Source organism: Cryptococcus neoformans, chromosome 5 (assembly GCF_000149385.1).
Source record: "Cryptococcus neoformans var. neoformans B-3501A chromosome 5, whole genome shotgun sequence".
NCBI lineage: Eukaryota > Fungi > Basidiomycota > Tremellomycetes > Tremellales > Cryptococcaceae > Cryptococcus > Cryptococcus deneoformans.
The window spans coordinates 28,508-43,581 of record NC_009181.1 but is presented as its reverse complement, the minus strand read 5'-3'; the positions used below and the strand labels follow the sequence as shown (position 1 = coordinate 43,581).

The following is a 15,074-nucleotide window of genomic DNA, read 5'->3' as shown; positions in this document are numbered from 1 at the left end:
CTTTTGCTGATTTCACAGTATCGTTCGGTACTAATGATAATCTTTCATGATAACAAATATCCGCTCTTCAGCTCCACCGTCGAGACTGACGGGGCGATCTGGTCGCTATTAGGGGTAGACAAAATGCAGCTCATTGTTATTTTTTATTTCTGTTAGGGAAGCAAAGGGAGACCTGATTTCAGGGTGGAGGCTTAGGAAATGACGACAGAGAGTCTAGAACAGGCCCATAGGAATTAGTGAATTTGCTTCGCGACGCGAGTGACCTCGACAGAGACGCGTCTGTCTTTGCAACATGATAATCGCGTCTGTTGCGTTCTGAATCCTATCCTCTTCAACATCCAGCGCTCCAAGAGCAGTTTACCACCCTAAGAACAACGTAGTGAATATGCCAAGACGATCAGCTAAGTATAAAGCGACAGCACGAGCCAGAGAGCTCTATCGAATGGCGACTATCCTCAATCATAAGCAGCTCAAGGCCAGTCTGTCCATTCCGTATCATGCTCTCAGGACATCTCGTTACCTCAATCGTCCGAAGAAGTATGGTCAGCTTCGTAGTAGGGATGCTGTTGCCAGAATTACAAGCATTCATGAGATACCAGATGAGGATTTCCGCCGCAAACTGCGCGTCAACCATACGGAATTTCGAAAGCTTCTCTGCCTTATCAAGGACCATCCAGTTTTCGTCTCTCATGGTCCAAGAAAGCAGGCGAACCCCCTTTTACAGCTTACAGTTGCGCTCTATCGACTGGGACATTGCGGATGTGCTGCGAGCACTTTTGAGATAGGAGAGCAGTTTGGGGTGTCAGGTGAGTGCCCACGCCACACTGCATCCAGAAACATTAAACCGTTTCTTCGAGATTGATTGTTATCCATCAGAGGGCACGTCGGCCATATGGACGACTCGGGTAATCAAGGCCATCCTGTCATTGGAGCGAAACAACGTATACTGGCCAGATGAAAATGAGAGGAAGGCTATAGACAGGCACTTTGAAGAGGAGGAGGACATTCCTGATGGATGTGTGGGGATTATCGACGGCTTCCATGTTCCCTTCGCTTACAAGCCTGCTCGCCATGATGCTGTCGATTTCTTTTCATACAAAGGGCGCTACGGCTTCAATATCCTAGGAATTTGCGACCATTTGAAGAGGATTCGGTACTTCCAGTACGGTTATCCTGCTTCTGCTCATGATGCTCGTATCTTCAAGAACTGTTCTCTCTTTGAAGAGGCTAATGCCGACGCTCAGAGTAACAGAGAAGCCATGTTGCAAGGCCGAGCTGTTCATTCAGAAATGATCAGTCAAGGTGAATATCTTTTGGCAGATTCGGCATTTCCTGCTGGGGATTGGTGTGTACCGCTTTTCAAGCGTCGGAGAGGTCAGAACGACCTTGATCGGCCAGAAGTAAGTTTATTTGTCCGCATATCTCATGTATAGACCTACATGCTCATATATACAACAGGCCAAGTTCAATAAGAAGTGTTCGAGTGCCCGAGTCAAGATTGAGCATGCCTACGGAATCCTCAAAAACCGCTGGCAGAGTCTTAGGAGCCTTCGCGTGAAGATTCGCAATGTCAGAGATGAAGGCGTTGCGACATGCTGGATCCGGGCCTGTGTGGTATTGCACAATCTGCTCATTGACACAGGTGATTGGTACAATCGACTGGATGGTGACGCTGATGAACCTGATGATTACATCGACATCGAAAGGATGCAAGAAAGGATGGAGAGGGTGTTAGAGCGGCACAGGGAAGAAGAGGAGGATGAGGCACGTGATGCAAGAGATGCTTCGAATCTCACGCGAAAGAGGGTGATGGAGCGAATGCAGGAAATAGAGCGCAGGGATCTTCTATGATCATATCTGCAGGGGAGAGGAAGAGACGACTGAGAATGCATATCATAATTATAGAGAGGGAGCTCCAGGCTCAGGCCCCACCATAACTTTCGCCTCCTCCCAACTTTTCCCAGACCTCATCAGCATCTCCATCTTCCTGTTCCAACTCTCCGCCAACATCTTCATCTTTTCTGTCGCCGCATTCTCCCGTGCTATCGTCACATTCTCCTGCGCGATATTCATCATGTCTGCATGATGTTTCTCCTGCACGGAGATTTTCCGTTCTTGAACGGCCAATAGCTCCTGATGCCGCCGATCGTCGTTGCCCTCCTGCCTCATGACCAGCTCATCCATCTTGTCATCTGCCGAGACAGCCTTTGCCTTGGAAGACCTTATGGATGCTCTCTGGCTCTGGGTTTGGGCTCGGATTGGTGTAGACACTGAGCCCAGCACAGATGAGGACCGTGCAGGTTGAGACGAAGAGCGGCTCTCCCTGCGGATAGCTGCAATGATTGGAGCATCTGCCTCTGACTCGGTCTCGCTAGCCTCACCTGCACCGTCCCCAAAGAGACCACCATCCTCTCCTGACAACTCATCTTCCGAGTCATCAGCAGCCATTTCGCCCCTTTGGCGCTCTATCAAACCATCGAGGGCAGCGAGATCTCTGTCGGGACGATTGAGAGAGGCGTGGAGGGTCGAAGAGGCGTGGTGGGCAGTGACGGAGGCCCTGTCGCCAAGGACAGGTAAAAGGATCTCGTAGAAGGGGCAAACCTTCTTTCGTTGAGCTATTAATGTTCAGTTAGCCACGACGTGCCCATGCTGCCTGCCAAAGTACTTTTACACACCAAGGAGACTCTCGTCGTCGATCTCCATCGCCCCAGCACCAGTCCCGGTCCCTATCTGGGATGCCTTAGTGAAGCTCTCGACAATTTGATTGATCTTTCATCATATCAGCGCTCATGAGCATACCAAAAACGAAAAAGACATATTTACTTTGAGAGCAACACTTTGAAACTGGCGTCGACTGTCGCAGCCATTGTCAGTAAGGTACTGTAGACACTTTCTCGACCAAAAATCCTTCTTCTCATGACCAGTTTTCCAGTTATGAAAGTTGGGGAGCCTTCCATTCTCAGGAATGGTTGACAACCATACAGCAACGTGCTCCTCTGCCGAGACACCATCGCTGTTGGTATCTGTCGCCCATTGCTTGTTGGAGTTTCGCTGCTTCTTCTGAGTCGCCTCAGACGCTTGATTCTCGTTCTCGTTCTGCCTTTTAGGGGGCATGATTGGTGATTGTTGAGATGAACGGAGTCTGAGATAAAAATAAGTCAATGGTGGAATGTGTAAGATTTCTAAGAGAAAAAAACACGTTACGCGTCTTGAAATCATGCATTCTGAAGCACGAAGAGCGAGTTTGAATTGTCAAATGAATTAAACGACCTCCAGAGGCCGTTTAATTCGAACGGCTTTTTTCAAGTTATTTCAAGAGGAATTTCCTTTCATGGTAAATCCGACTCGGACTTCTGCCAATTCAATTCCAGGGTTTTTACGCCACAAAGGGTTCAGGAATGTCATTTTCCCTGAGGGAATTGGCAGCTCGTTCATCAATTCAGAATTATCATCGAAATAGCATGCATTTTGTCTACCCCTATTATATAGTTCGTCGGCTGTCCGCGTTCCCTCGATATGGTCCACCATGATACTCGAATTCCTCGAATATTTAACTTCAATTTGTCCCCCCTCTCGATAAATTTTACAAGTCCAGTTACTATATTATTCAGCATCAGCTAGTATTACAGTTACATGCATCTCTTTTCGGCCAAAGATACAGAAGCTTTAATTGTTTCCATTTGCTTTATCTCCCCTAAGAGCAATTGTTGAACAACAAATCTAACATTGTCAAATTCCGTTAAGCCACCCTTCAAGACCTTAAATAGTAAGAGTCATAATCCTATCACCGAGAACTGATCAGCTCTCACTCGTTACGAGGCATTACGCGAAGTATGAAGACACAAAGACGACTTACCCTTCAAGGACGAACGCATCTATAGTCCTCCCGTCGTCCGCACCCTGTCTCAACACGCTTATATCGGCAGGCTCACCAAAGGCTGCAAGAAGAAGGCCAGCATCTTTAACCGATGCAACAAGCGAGGGGACGGCGGACTGTTTTTGTCCAAGAGGAACAAGTACGATAGTCTTGTCAACAAGGATCGTAAAGGATCGGGTCAAGAAATTGTGAACATACCAAAGTCGATGCCTCGAGGATAACGCCCAACAAGTTTCTGCTCTTTGCAAAGTTGACAGCCTCTCTCACACTAAGACACCTCACATCTGATTCTTCTTCCCGAGGAGCTGGTATAAGCCGTCTAGTAGGTCTGCCTCCTTGCCCATGCTCGCCAGTGATATAAGGAGATGGACCGTGGGTGGTGTCTCTGTCTGAAGATCTAATGGAAGTTGAAGCAGGCAATGAGGATTGACGAGAGACGCCGCAGTAGGAGGCGAAAAAGACAGCATCTGGTATTGGGGGAAATAAAAGATGATTAGCATGGGAGCATTTTCCCCACATGATTAAGATGACCAAAGGAGGAGGGGGACGCTTACAATTTGGCTGCTTCCAGTTTAAGGCTGTGCAGACTACTGGATCAAAGCTCGAAAAGATAATCTTCCTCGCCTTCCCCCCTTCACCACCAACTTTCTTTCCAACCTCATACACACTGTCCAAGACCGTATCGACCCACTTGTTCACTTCACCGCTTTCCCTTCCTACCTTCTTACCAACAGATGACGAATCGACCTCGCGCGTGTACCGAAGGCGGAGGTTGATACCAATTTCGTGAGGGAGGAGGGTGAGGACGTCAGTAAGAGAGGCGAGGGTAGAGGAGAGGAGATTGTACCAATCAGACGCTGTTGATTGGTAACTTAAGGAGGATGGTGGTTGAAGCGCAAGCCCTAATCGTGTAGCGAGCGCCATAAACTGATCATACGTCACATCCGACACGCCCAAATCAAATTCCTTCACTGGTAATCTTCCATGGGGGTACACCACAGGTACCCCATCCTTCGTCACCTGTACTACCACATGCACATACTCGCCTGAAAGCGAACTTGCTGTCACCAACGCCGATTCCCCACCACCGCCACCGCTTGCAGCTCCTGCTGCTGGCACCGTGCTCATGCCCGTGTCTGCACCGGAGCTGACACCCACATCGCTCACTTTACCTTCTTCAAGACCAACGCCGTGCCCAACAGCACCTGCAGCAGCGGCTCCTATCGCCCCCGCCACAGCACCTGACGATGAAAAGACACTCAAAGGTTTGTTCGGTGCCAAATGGGCGTGGTCCTGCGCCGAATCACCTTTGACGACTTTAGATTTCCAATATGTCTCAACCCTCCCTCCGATTTCCAGCTGCGCACCTTCAAATGGCGTTATACAGCTTACTTCCAATGCTACCTCGCCGATAGCTTTGAGATTATGGTCTAGCAGCGGCGCTTGGAGTTGTTTGTGGTACTTTATATCCTTCCACGTACCGGGTAAGAGGATAGCACGGCCGATGACTTTTGAGCCAAATGTAGGGTAAAGTGAAAGTTCTAGGGTGAATCGGTCGAGATCTTGTGCGTGGAAGGAGAAGACTTCACGCTCATCCGCGAGCGGGAGGATGACGCTGTGCGGCACAGCCGAGATATCGGATTTGGAGGTCATGACCAGCTTTAGCGAAGACCAAAGGTGAAGGGTCTCTTGTCCCGAACCAGAGCGTGAGTAGAGCTTGATAGCGGGCGCGTGGGAATGAGTGTGAGCTGGGGTGTTGGAGTTGCATGGTGGGAAGGAAGAGGTAATACGATGTCCGAGAGAGAGTTGGATGAGGCATCGTTGTGCAAGGAATTCGTGGCCGTACACTCTCAAGCTTTTTTATTTATTTTAGAATCATTAGCAAAAGATCAAAGAGGCAGACTTCATAAATGGGCAGGAGCGAACTCACGGAATGATGGGCGGAGGTAAAGAGAGCGAAGGTATCAATTCAAACTCTTCGGCAGGAGGGTCCAATTCTAAATCTGAACCGGGCGACAACCCCCCCATCTGCGGGTCTGCTGCCAGTCCCAAACCTCCCATCTCATCTACCTCCATCTCCTCTTCCGTCTCTTCCCCGTCCTCCCTTCTTCTTCCCACTTGCGCTCCCGCACCCCCAGTGCCTGTTGCCGTTACATCACCACCTCCAGACCCTCCCAACCTCGCTCCATGATCTCTCAAATAGTTCAAACATTCCACGTGACCAAACCACGCCGCATACCACCCCGCACTCTTCCCATACTCATCCGGCACATTCACATCACACCCTCCCTTCTCCACCAACACTTTAACACACTCCAGATGTCTTTCTTCACCACCTATCGCAGCATGATGCAGGGGTGTCCAGAGGTTATACTTGTCCTTCCTGTCTTTACCCCCTCCTTCCTCACCACCTTCTTCTACCAGCAACTGACAGATGGCGGAATGTCCGGCTTTAGCAGCGAAATGTTGCGGGTAAAGACCTTCAGAGTTCGGGATGACTCTCGCGCCGCGTTGTAGGAGAAGGCGGGCGACTTCGACGTGGCCGTGCTCGCATGCGAGCGAGAGGGGGATCAGGTCGTTCGACATGGCTGTCGGCTCGAGCGTGATCCTCTCGCGGTCCCCATCTGTAATTTCGTCACTGACAAAGATCTGAACGACGGCGAGATGACCTCGCTGGATAGCATGCATGAGCGGGGTGTAGCCGTCCATATCCGTCGGTGACGGTTCGGCCGATTCTCGATGGTCGGCTGCGGATGAGTTGGAAGAGGTTTGTAAGAGGAAAGAAACGATTTCGGCGAAACCGTGCATCGCGGCGTAATGTAACGGCCGACGCTCGTATACGTCGTTCTTCTCTACCAACCCTGGGGAATTCTCTACACAGCGCTCAACCAGGGGGAGAGAACCGACTATGCACGCCTTGTGTAGAATACTTCGGCCGTTGATATTGTCGATACAGTTATAGTCCAATTCGAGCGAGGAAAGGACGAAGGGGAGGAGAGTAGGAGGGGCGTGGAGGGCGCATTGCCAGAGGATACGCATCAAGCTCGGGTCGGTAGTGGATTGGGAGAGACGTTGGCGTTGCTGACGAGCATGAGCGACCTTGACCCAGTCGATAAGAGCGTCGTGGCCAGCTGAGATGGCTTTGATAAGGTTCGCCTCGAGATCTGCAAGAGCATCCAAGGCAAGAGCTCGAGTCGAATCGATATCGAAATCCACACTCCTATTGCTCCCTACGCCTACTCCACCCGCCATAACGTCGGTAGAGGCAAAGTTGGCTCCACTAAAAGATGACGGATCTCTTTCCAAAAACGCTGTTGAAAGGTGTTCAGACCCATTCTCGACGTCGATAAGATTTGCAGCAACGATGTCGGAGAGTTTGGCGATAAACTCTCGATTAAAGCAAGGCTGTACTTCAACTTGCCGCTCAAGATAAAGTTCCTTGGTATTACTCTTACTCCGCTTATCCCATTTCTTCAAGATCTTACGGAAGCCGGTAGCGTTGATTTCGATAAACCCTTGCAACTTGCCGAGATCGCGTTCAAAGAGACGCCAGCCTTCTTCGAGGCTCGCCCACTCTGCGTCACGCCGAGCGCCAGTGGGTGGGAGGCCGTCAGAAGTATCGGGTGTAGTGGATGAAGAGTTTTGAAGAAGACGTTTGCGGTTGGACAAGAGGGAAAGAAGGCGGAGACGGAGGTCACGTTCTTTGATGAGATAGAATGCGTTGATCTAGACAGAATGAAATTAATTGATTTTCCGGATCTGCCAGCTGAATAGGCTCACCTTTTCAAGCTCTCTTTGGAGTGTGAAGAAAAAGACATCTCGATGTGCTTTGAAACTCTCACTCCGCCCTGCACTCTCCATCGGATTCCGACCCATCAACCCGCTGCTTGTATTTCCCGGGGGGGCCGTCTGAGGCGGTAAAGGCTCCAAGTCTTGAATATTGACATGTTCCACATCTGTGTCGACATCTGACGAGCTAGGTGGATGGGAGGAATTTGGGAGTGATGAGGTTGTGTTGGTGTCGGTGATCGCTACTGGGAGTCGAGCGGGACGGAGGCCGAGAGACAGGAGGGATGCATCTGACGCAGGACGGCCGGCTGCGTACGAATTAATTATCTTCTTGAGAGCCTAGGTATGGGTTAGTTTTGTGGTTTGTAGCGGAGGAGATGGATGACTGCGGGAACGGACTTTGTAATTGAGATAATATTCTCCCCATCCTGGGACTTGCTGAGACTGGATGGTCTTTCCAAACTATTGAGGGAGTCAGCATGGGTGGTGTGGGTGGACAGAAAGCTGTACCTTCATCGCAAATGGAGAGCTTGGAGAAAGGTGGAAGGGGACACTGGCTGGAGCGAAGCAAGGAGTGATTTGGATGTCGAGTTGTCGAATTGTTGAGTTGTCGGGAGAGTGGTCCACAGCGCAGCGGTGGAGGTTCCCTACACACGTGCGCAAATACACCCCCCATTCGTAAACGGCTCTTTTGTACTTTCGGAACTCCGATACGCATGCATGCATTCCTTGTCTGTATATAAGCGACCCTATGAGTTTCTAACCCATACTCATGCATAAGCATAACCTCCTATCACTGGTTGCTGCGAAGTAGAGAATGCTACCAGCCCTATTATGTAATATTCCCATTTACGTAAAACATTAGCACCCCTCCACCTTGCGAGTCCAGCCGAATTATGATATCACATCTACACCTTGTCTTCCGGGGTCGTCCATGAGAACCCTTTTCATCGGCCATCTTCGCGATATCAACGTCACTTTTCATGTATATATACTTCTAACCATCCTGTGCACTCTAGATAACTCTTAACATTCACTTGATACAATGCCAACGATCACACAGCCCATCGCAAACATTTTCAAAGCCGCTCACATCCCGGCGAACGAGCTATCCATCGCCGCGTCCACTTCCGGTTTGATTATCACCCACTCCACCACCGGTAAACAATACTTCACAAAGACAGATCGAAATGTCCCGGAAATGCGCGGGGAAGTTGCCTCTCTCGTTGCCATGTCCAAAACGTCCACCGGTCTCGTGCCCGAACTGCTCGGGTTTGAGGTATCTCCCGACGGGAAAGAAGGGACGATGGTGACTCAGTGGTTTGACCTGTCCTCTGCGCGTGGAGGTCATACTCAGCGAGGATTGGGGTCGAAAATTGCGCAAATGCATATGCCGCCGCCAGAGGGGACTGAAGGGTATGAAGGCAAGTATGGGTTCCCGGTGCCGACGCATTGTGGAGCGACAGAGCAGGATAATACATGGGAAGAAAGTTGGGAGGTGTTCTGGAGAGATAGGAGATTAGGGAACTTGGTAAATAGGATAGGGGATAAAGAGATCAATGCGTTGTGGGAAGACATGAAAAGAAAGTGCGTAAACAAATCCCATGTCCCATATTCCCACCGCCCTGCCCTTCGGCCTCTCCACCTCGCATTCTGTGAACTGTGGCTAACTTTTCAATAAAACGAAATCAGAGCGGTCCCCCTCCTTCTCCACTCATTCTCTCCAGCCCCACAGCCTGTTATTCTGCACGGCGATCTTTGGTCGGGTAATGCTGGTTACGATGAAACGACATCTTCACCCGTCATCTTTGATCCGGCCTCGTATTACGGGCATAATGAAGCAGATTTGGGGATTACCCATATGTTTGGTGGTACGTCTATTGTATTCTTATTCTGCTTGTGTATTATTTCCAAAACACGCGTAAGATGTGCTGACCTTTCTTTCTCCTTCCTTGTCCACCTCTTCTCTTCGATCGGATTGAACCGATGAAACAAATAGGCTTTAGTTACGAATTCTACGATGAGTATCACCAAGTCCACCCACGCAGCTCGCCGTATTACGATGAACGCCAGAAACTGTACGAACTGTATCATCATTTGAACGTACGTTATCTACTTTCTCCTTACAATGGCATGCCGCTAACCATCCAACCATCTTCTCTTCAATCTCTCGGACTATTTATTGGAAAATGAATAGCACACATACATGTTCGGCGGGAGTTACAAGCATGGAGCGATGGGGATCATGAGGAGTCTCATTGCTTGGGCTGAGAGAGAAGGGCAGGAGGAAGCGGTTGAAGAGTGTTAGGAAAGGATTCTATAGGAACCTCGACTGGTTTGGCTGGGTTCTGACAAACTGTAACATGGTTTGGATGGCGGTGTAGGGGCTGCATAGCACTTTTAGCTGCGGCGGCTAGTTTTGTGTATGCAAAATCAGCTAAAACCAAAAAGATCAGCGGCTGGCGATCTGAGAATGCGGCGTGCCAAAATCCATGGGCGGAATCATATCATTCAACTTATTTGGCGTGTGATCGTGCTAAACTTGTTGACCACTTTTTTCTATCACGCTTTCTTTCGATCTTCATCATAATCGCTCCCACAATGACCAGCATGCCTTTATCCGTTCAGCCCCAAACCACCATTTTATCCCAACCTCCTGCTCATGGAACTCTCGGGGATTGGTTTTACAGGTGTAAGGATACAGAGGAAGGGGGGTAGGAGGAAGAGAAGGTGGAGGACGAGAGGAAGAAAGGCAAGTAGTTTTGGGGCGCCGGGAGGAGAGAGAGGGAGGGAAGAAGGATGGTTGACGCTGCCAACAAAATCTTGCGAGAGTGTCCGGTCGATCGAGACACCACTCATTACAGATCGTGGGGTGACGATCTTTAGCCCTCTGCCGGTAAGCCGGATTTACGCCTTCAGAGTTTCAATTCTCGATCGTCCCCTCCTGTACGCATCACTCCTCGTCGTCTTGTAGAGGCGAAGAAAGGAGCAATCTTCACCATGGTGGTCAATGTCGAACTGGTATTCATGCAGCACCTTTGTACAAACAGTCTCAGAGAGCAGTGTACAAGATTGTGATGAGGAAAGTCAAAAGTCTGGGCACAGGTGAGCCTTCTCAATAACCTCCCGCCTTACTCAGAGTAGAAAGGTAATTTACATGATGTTTTAGGTCGTAAACGAGCTAATCACTCGAAATGCCTCCCATGCTTTGTTGACTGATTCTCTTCATTTCATCGTCTGCCATCGAAGGAAGACTGTGAGGGCCACGGCTAGAGATGATGTTAGACTTAGACTTGGACTTTGATGGACTGAGCTGAACTGGATGAATAAAATGACTGATCTAGAATGAGGAAGGCTGTGCAAGGAATCAGACCAAAGGTTTATGCATCAAAAGTCAATTCAATCAATCTAAAAGACGCATAAACCGTGCCCAGTTCCTCTCCAATGTCCGAACGGTCCATGTTTCTTCTGGTGCAGGGTCGATAGGTTTTCCACGATGGTCGTATGCTTCTTCTTCGCTTTCTAGTTCCCAGTCTTCCTCCACCCTTGGACAATCTTGATTGCGATCCAAACCCTCCACCTTCCACCCTTTCAACCTGCCCACCCACTCTGTCGCTGCCCAAACGTACCTTGTACTCAACCTCGCATCATGGCTGTCCGACTCTACCAGCATTCTATCGCGGGCGATGGCGCGGATGAGAGATGGGGCGGAGGGGGAGCGGGAAGTGATGGGGATGGAGGGGGATGCGTATAGGTTGGGAAGGGATTTCTGTTGGGAAAATGTTTTAAAAAGAGAGAAAATGGAAGAGGCTGAAAGACGTACTTGAGCCTGTGTCCAGAACTGAGGACTCCATCCCCCGGCGGAATGAAGATCAACGTTTACGCGCCGGATAAAGTGGGGGCCGTGTTTGGTTTTCATACTGTTTAAAACATCCATCGTCGGGCCTAAATATATATATATATTGGATATATCAGGAGATGGAATGGAAGACGTGGGGACGTACCAGCACAAGCGACAGAATGGAATGAAATGTTGACACCCAGCTCGATTGCGATTTCCATTTGAGCTTCAAGGACGGCACGTTGATGTGCGATGGGGACTTTGAACGGTGTCAGGCGTTTCCATTCTTCTCCTTCCCCTGGCGCGGGCTCCAGTTCCTTCCTCCCCTTCCCATACATCTCCTCCCAGATACCTCTCGCCTCGACCGGCCACCTCAGCCTCGCACTCGCATCCAGCCCCACCTCTCCCAGCATTGTCAGTCTCCCTTCGTCCAAGAACTTGACGAGGTTTTGGCGGAGGGTGTGGAGCAAGGGCTGGAGAGGGGTTGGGTCGGGGAGGAAGGGCAGGAGGGTTTCCAACAGGGTTTCGAGCGTGTTTTCGTCTGGGCGGTCGCTGGAGGTGGACTTGGCAGGGGCGGATTGGAGGAAGAGAGAGGTATAGTGGTCCCGCCTGGAAGGGATGGCGGACGGCGGAGAGAGGGTATAGCGATGGGTGAACCAGGGATGGTATCCGAAGCACGCCACCACGCCCACCCCTGCCCCCCCTTTCCCTTTCCCCCTGCCGCGTCCCTCGTTCCGGCCCGGGTCCCCCCTGAACCACTGCCTCTCCCGGCCCAGCGCCTCCACTTTCGCCTGGTCGTCCGCCGCGGTCGCCATGGCTGCGAGTCCGCCGAGGGCGAGGATGTCGTATACCGCGGGGGGATGGGCGAGGTCTGTCGGGTGGCAGTGTGCGTCTGTCACTGTCGTACTCATTAGCCAGAGGGGGGGAGGGGGGGGGGGCGTACGGTGGGAGAGGACATGGGCGGGAGGCAGCGGGATCGTCTCCCAGGCGAGGGGCGCGTCGGCGGCCTGTGCGTCCCGTGCTTGTTTCTGCGTGGGGGGCTTGTCGTGGCACATGGCGGCGGGGGGGGATGCAGCGGTGAGCAAGAGATAGGAACGATGGAGGTGGCGGTGGATGACGTCTGTCGCCAGGTGGAGGCCGACCGCGCCTGATTTGTGATTTCTTCCTTCCTCCTCCTCCTGCGCTCAACCAAGCATGTCCACGCCCACTTCAAACAAGGGCAGGGGAAACCCCATCCACAGACCCAAAGATACACCATTCACAGTCCACAACTCGATCCTGCACGACCAGAAACTCCGCGCTCTACGCGCAGAGGCTGAGGCGCTTCGTCTCCAGCTCGGGTACGTCGCCGCCCGCCTTCCTCCCCGACTCGTTTTGTCCCATCTTCTCCCCTTGCTTCCATCCCAAGATTCGCAGCTCACCACGATGTAATATAGAGACAAGGACCCGAAGACGATTGTCCAGAAACATATCCAGCGCTTGCATACATACAACGAGATCAAAGACGGCACCCAAGCGCTTATCGGACGTGTACGTTTAAAATTTATGATGCACACCTCTTCATACCGAGACAACATTGACAAGGGTCTATTTCGATCTTACAAAGTACGCGCTCATGACCAACCGGACTATCAAAGAGGTCCATCAAGAGCTCGAACTGCCGCTTACCGATTGATCTGGAAGACGCGTGGCGAAATACAAGCCGGATCAGTACTGCAAATATTTCGAGCCGAGGTCAAACGGGCCATGGGAGAAATGAAATAGTAACAGGGCTGACAGGAATGCATCGTGGTTTTCTTCCAACCTTATGAAGGACACTTTTTTTTATTTTTTATTTTCAATTCCTCTCTTGTCTCTCTATCCTTCATCCTTTATAGTCGACTGGCGACGTTTAAGCAGAGGCGGAGGAGATGAAGAAGCTCTTGTCGACTATTAAACGAGTTAGCTCGCATTCGTATGCGTGTTCGGGTTTTCAGTCTTAAAAGAAAGGATGGACGTACTGGAAGGGTCTATGGGGCCAGCGGGCTTGCGAGAGTCGGCGGGGACAGAGGCGTAAGCCGCGTCATTGGTGGAGACGAACCCCTTGGAACCCTTGACGGTGGTGTTGGTGCTATTTTATCGTGGTTCGGATTAGCACTCGGACCAGAAAGGGGGGTTGGAACTTACATGGCCAAGTTGTAAGCGTCAGTGCTGGCGGCAGTCTCACCGTGCACAAGCTTCCTCCAAGCCTCATGGCACTCGTGAATAATCTCCACCGCATACTTCTTGCTCTTGGCCTCACCAGAGAACGCGAAGACGTTCTCGGGCTTGCCGTCAGGGATTTTGTAGATCCTGAACCACTCGTTGGTCGCACGGATCAGTCCGGGGAGGTGTCGCTCCACATCCTCGATATCGTTCAGACGAGGAGCAAGCGGGTCGTTGACGTCGACGACGAGGACTTTCCAGTCAGTCTCGCCTTCGTCGAGGAGCGCCATGATACCGAGCACCTTGACCTGCTTGACTTGGCCAGTGTACGCGACGGCTTCGCCGATCTCACAGACGTCGAGAGGGTCGTTGTCACCGTTGGCCCCGGTCTCGGCGTGCTTGACGTTCGGGTCCTCCCAAGTCTGGGGGAAGGCACCGTAGTTCCAGATGTAACCTGCATCGGTTCGTGCAACAGTCAGCGTAACCAGTCGATGGCAAGACGACAAAAGAAAAAAAAACCGACGTACCGTGGTGGGGGAAACAGTTGCGGACGTATCGGAGCTTGCCCTTCTTAATGTCCTGCTTGATGGGGTTGAAAGTCTCCTCCTTGGAGATCTCCATCTTGGCGTTGGTCCATCGGGGAACCTCGACAACCACTACAGATTGAGAGTCAAGAGGTTAATGATTTACCTAAAAATAAATGAACGAGACGTACTGTTGAGGATAGTCTTGGACTCGTCGGCAAAGAGAGGAATGTCGCTAGTTACCCCAGAATCAACTCGTTGGACTTGGCTAGTGCACAGAAAGGAGGGAAAAAGGGGAAAAGAACGTACTGGAAGGGGGAGACGATTTTGCCTTCCTGCTCGATGTAGACACGGTGCTCTGTTGGAGAGAACGTCAGTATAAAATACTCAATTTGTCGATCCAGAGTGTGTTTTAATGGGTCAAGATGCCGATAGGTTCATGATTCGCAGAGAATGAGAAACAGGTGTAAAGAGCTACTAACCAAGGGTATTGGCGGCCTATTCATTATCCATCCATCCAAACGTCAGCTCTGCCATCTTATCACATCAAAAAGTCCAAAGTCGCAAAAACCAAAGTTGCTCGGAGCCAAGGAAAAAGAAAGAATGAAAGAAAAAAGGTTGTGGAACAAAAGAGTCGAAACTCACGCCAATGATCCTAGTCTGGTAAGCCATCTTGGGGATGTTTTTGTAAAGGTGCGAGAGGGTAGAGGACAGTCGACGGACAGCAGTGGTGTTCATGCACCTTTCTTTGGGGAAAAAAAAGGAAAGAAAGAGAAGAAGGAAGAGAAGAGAGTAAAGGCAAGGAGCGAGCGAGTGGGGGAGCGGTTGGAGTCCCGGCGGTAACCGCGAGAGCACGTCA

The 15,074-nt window shown here is 50.8% G+C and overlaps 7 protein-coding genes across 7 annotated transcripts; 3 read left to right on the top strand and 4 right to left on the bottom strand.

Annotated features, from left to right (window-relative positions):
• Window positions 1-385: 385 nt before the first annotated feature.
• On the top strand, window positions 386-1,851 carry CNBE0170 (hypothetical protein; the record flags this gene model as incomplete). Its single annotated transcript, XM_770205.1, has 3 exons — window positions 386-806; window positions 877-1,400; window positions 1,459-1,851. 3 exons carry the CDS (start codon window positions 386-388, stop codon window positions 1,849-1,851), a joined length of 1,338 nt encoding a protein of 445 aa, XP_775298.1.
• A 48-nt stretch (window positions 1,852-1,899) lies between these two features.
• Window positions 1,900-3,114, bottom strand: CNBE0160 (hypothetical protein; the record flags this gene model as incomplete). Its single annotated transcript, XM_770204.1, has 3 exons — window positions 1,900-2,615; window positions 2,676-2,769; window positions 2,824-3,114. 3 exons carry the CDS (start codon window positions 3,112-3,114, stop codon window positions 1,900-1,902), a joined length of 1,101 nt encoding a protein of 366 aa, XP_775297.1.
• Window positions 3,115-3,759: 645 nt separating this feature from the next.
• On the bottom strand, window positions 3,760-8,182 carry CNBE0150 (hypothetical protein; the record flags this gene model as incomplete). The annotated part of the gene is made up of 8 exons (XM_770203.1): window positions 3,760-3,781; window positions 3,857-3,993; window positions 4,076-4,344; window positions 4,432-5,732; window positions 5,808-7,603; window positions 7,658-8,005; window positions 8,066-8,128; window positions 8,177-8,182. 8 exons carry the CDS (start codon window positions 8,180-8,182, stop codon window positions 3,760-3,762), a joined length of 3,942 nt encoding a protein of 1,313 aa, XP_775296.1.
• A 529-nt stretch (window positions 8,183-8,711) lies between these two features.
• CNBE0140 (hypothetical protein) lies at window positions 8,712-9,974 on the top strand (the record flags this gene model as incomplete). The annotated part of the gene is made up of 4 exons (XM_770202.1): window positions 8,712-9,253; window positions 9,359-9,537; window positions 9,666-9,769; window positions 9,864-9,974. 4 exons carry the CDS (start codon window positions 8,712-8,714, stop codon window positions 9,972-9,974), a joined length of 936 nt encoding a protein of 311 aa, XP_775295.1.
• A 1,095-nt stretch (window positions 9,975-11,069) lies between these two features.
• CNBE0130 (hypothetical protein) lies at window positions 11,070-12,562 on the bottom strand (the record flags this gene model as incomplete). Its single annotated transcript, XM_770201.1, has 3 exons — window positions 11,070-11,435; window positions 11,490-11,611; window positions 11,671-12,562. 3 exons carry the CDS (start codon window positions 12,560-12,562, stop codon window positions 11,070-11,072), a joined length of 1,380 nt encoding a protein of 459 aa, XP_775294.1.
• Window positions 12,563-12,701: 139 nt separating this feature from the next.
• On the top strand, window positions 12,702-13,271 carry CNBE0120 (hypothetical protein; the record flags this gene model as incomplete). Its single annotated transcript, XM_770200.1, has 2 exons — window positions 12,702-12,847; window positions 12,944-13,271. 2 exons carry the CDS (start codon window positions 12,702-12,704, stop codon window positions 13,269-13,271), a joined length of 474 nt encoding a protein of 157 aa, XP_775293.1.
• A 127-nt stretch (window positions 13,272-13,398) lies between these two features.
• CNBE0110 (hypothetical protein) lies at window positions 13,399-14,953 on the bottom strand (the record flags this gene model as incomplete). Its single annotated transcript, XM_770199.1, has 8 exons — window positions 13,399-13,436; window positions 13,508-13,617; window positions 13,674-14,145; window positions 14,219-14,347; window positions 14,407-14,450; window positions 14,525-14,573; window positions 14,698-14,713; window positions 14,861-14,953. The coding sequence occupies 8 exons, from the start codon at window positions 14,951-14,953 to the stop codon at window positions 13,399-13,401; spliced, it is 951 nt and encodes a 316-aa protein (XP_775292.1).
• Between the last annotated feature and the right edge of the window lie 121 nt (window positions 14,954-15,074).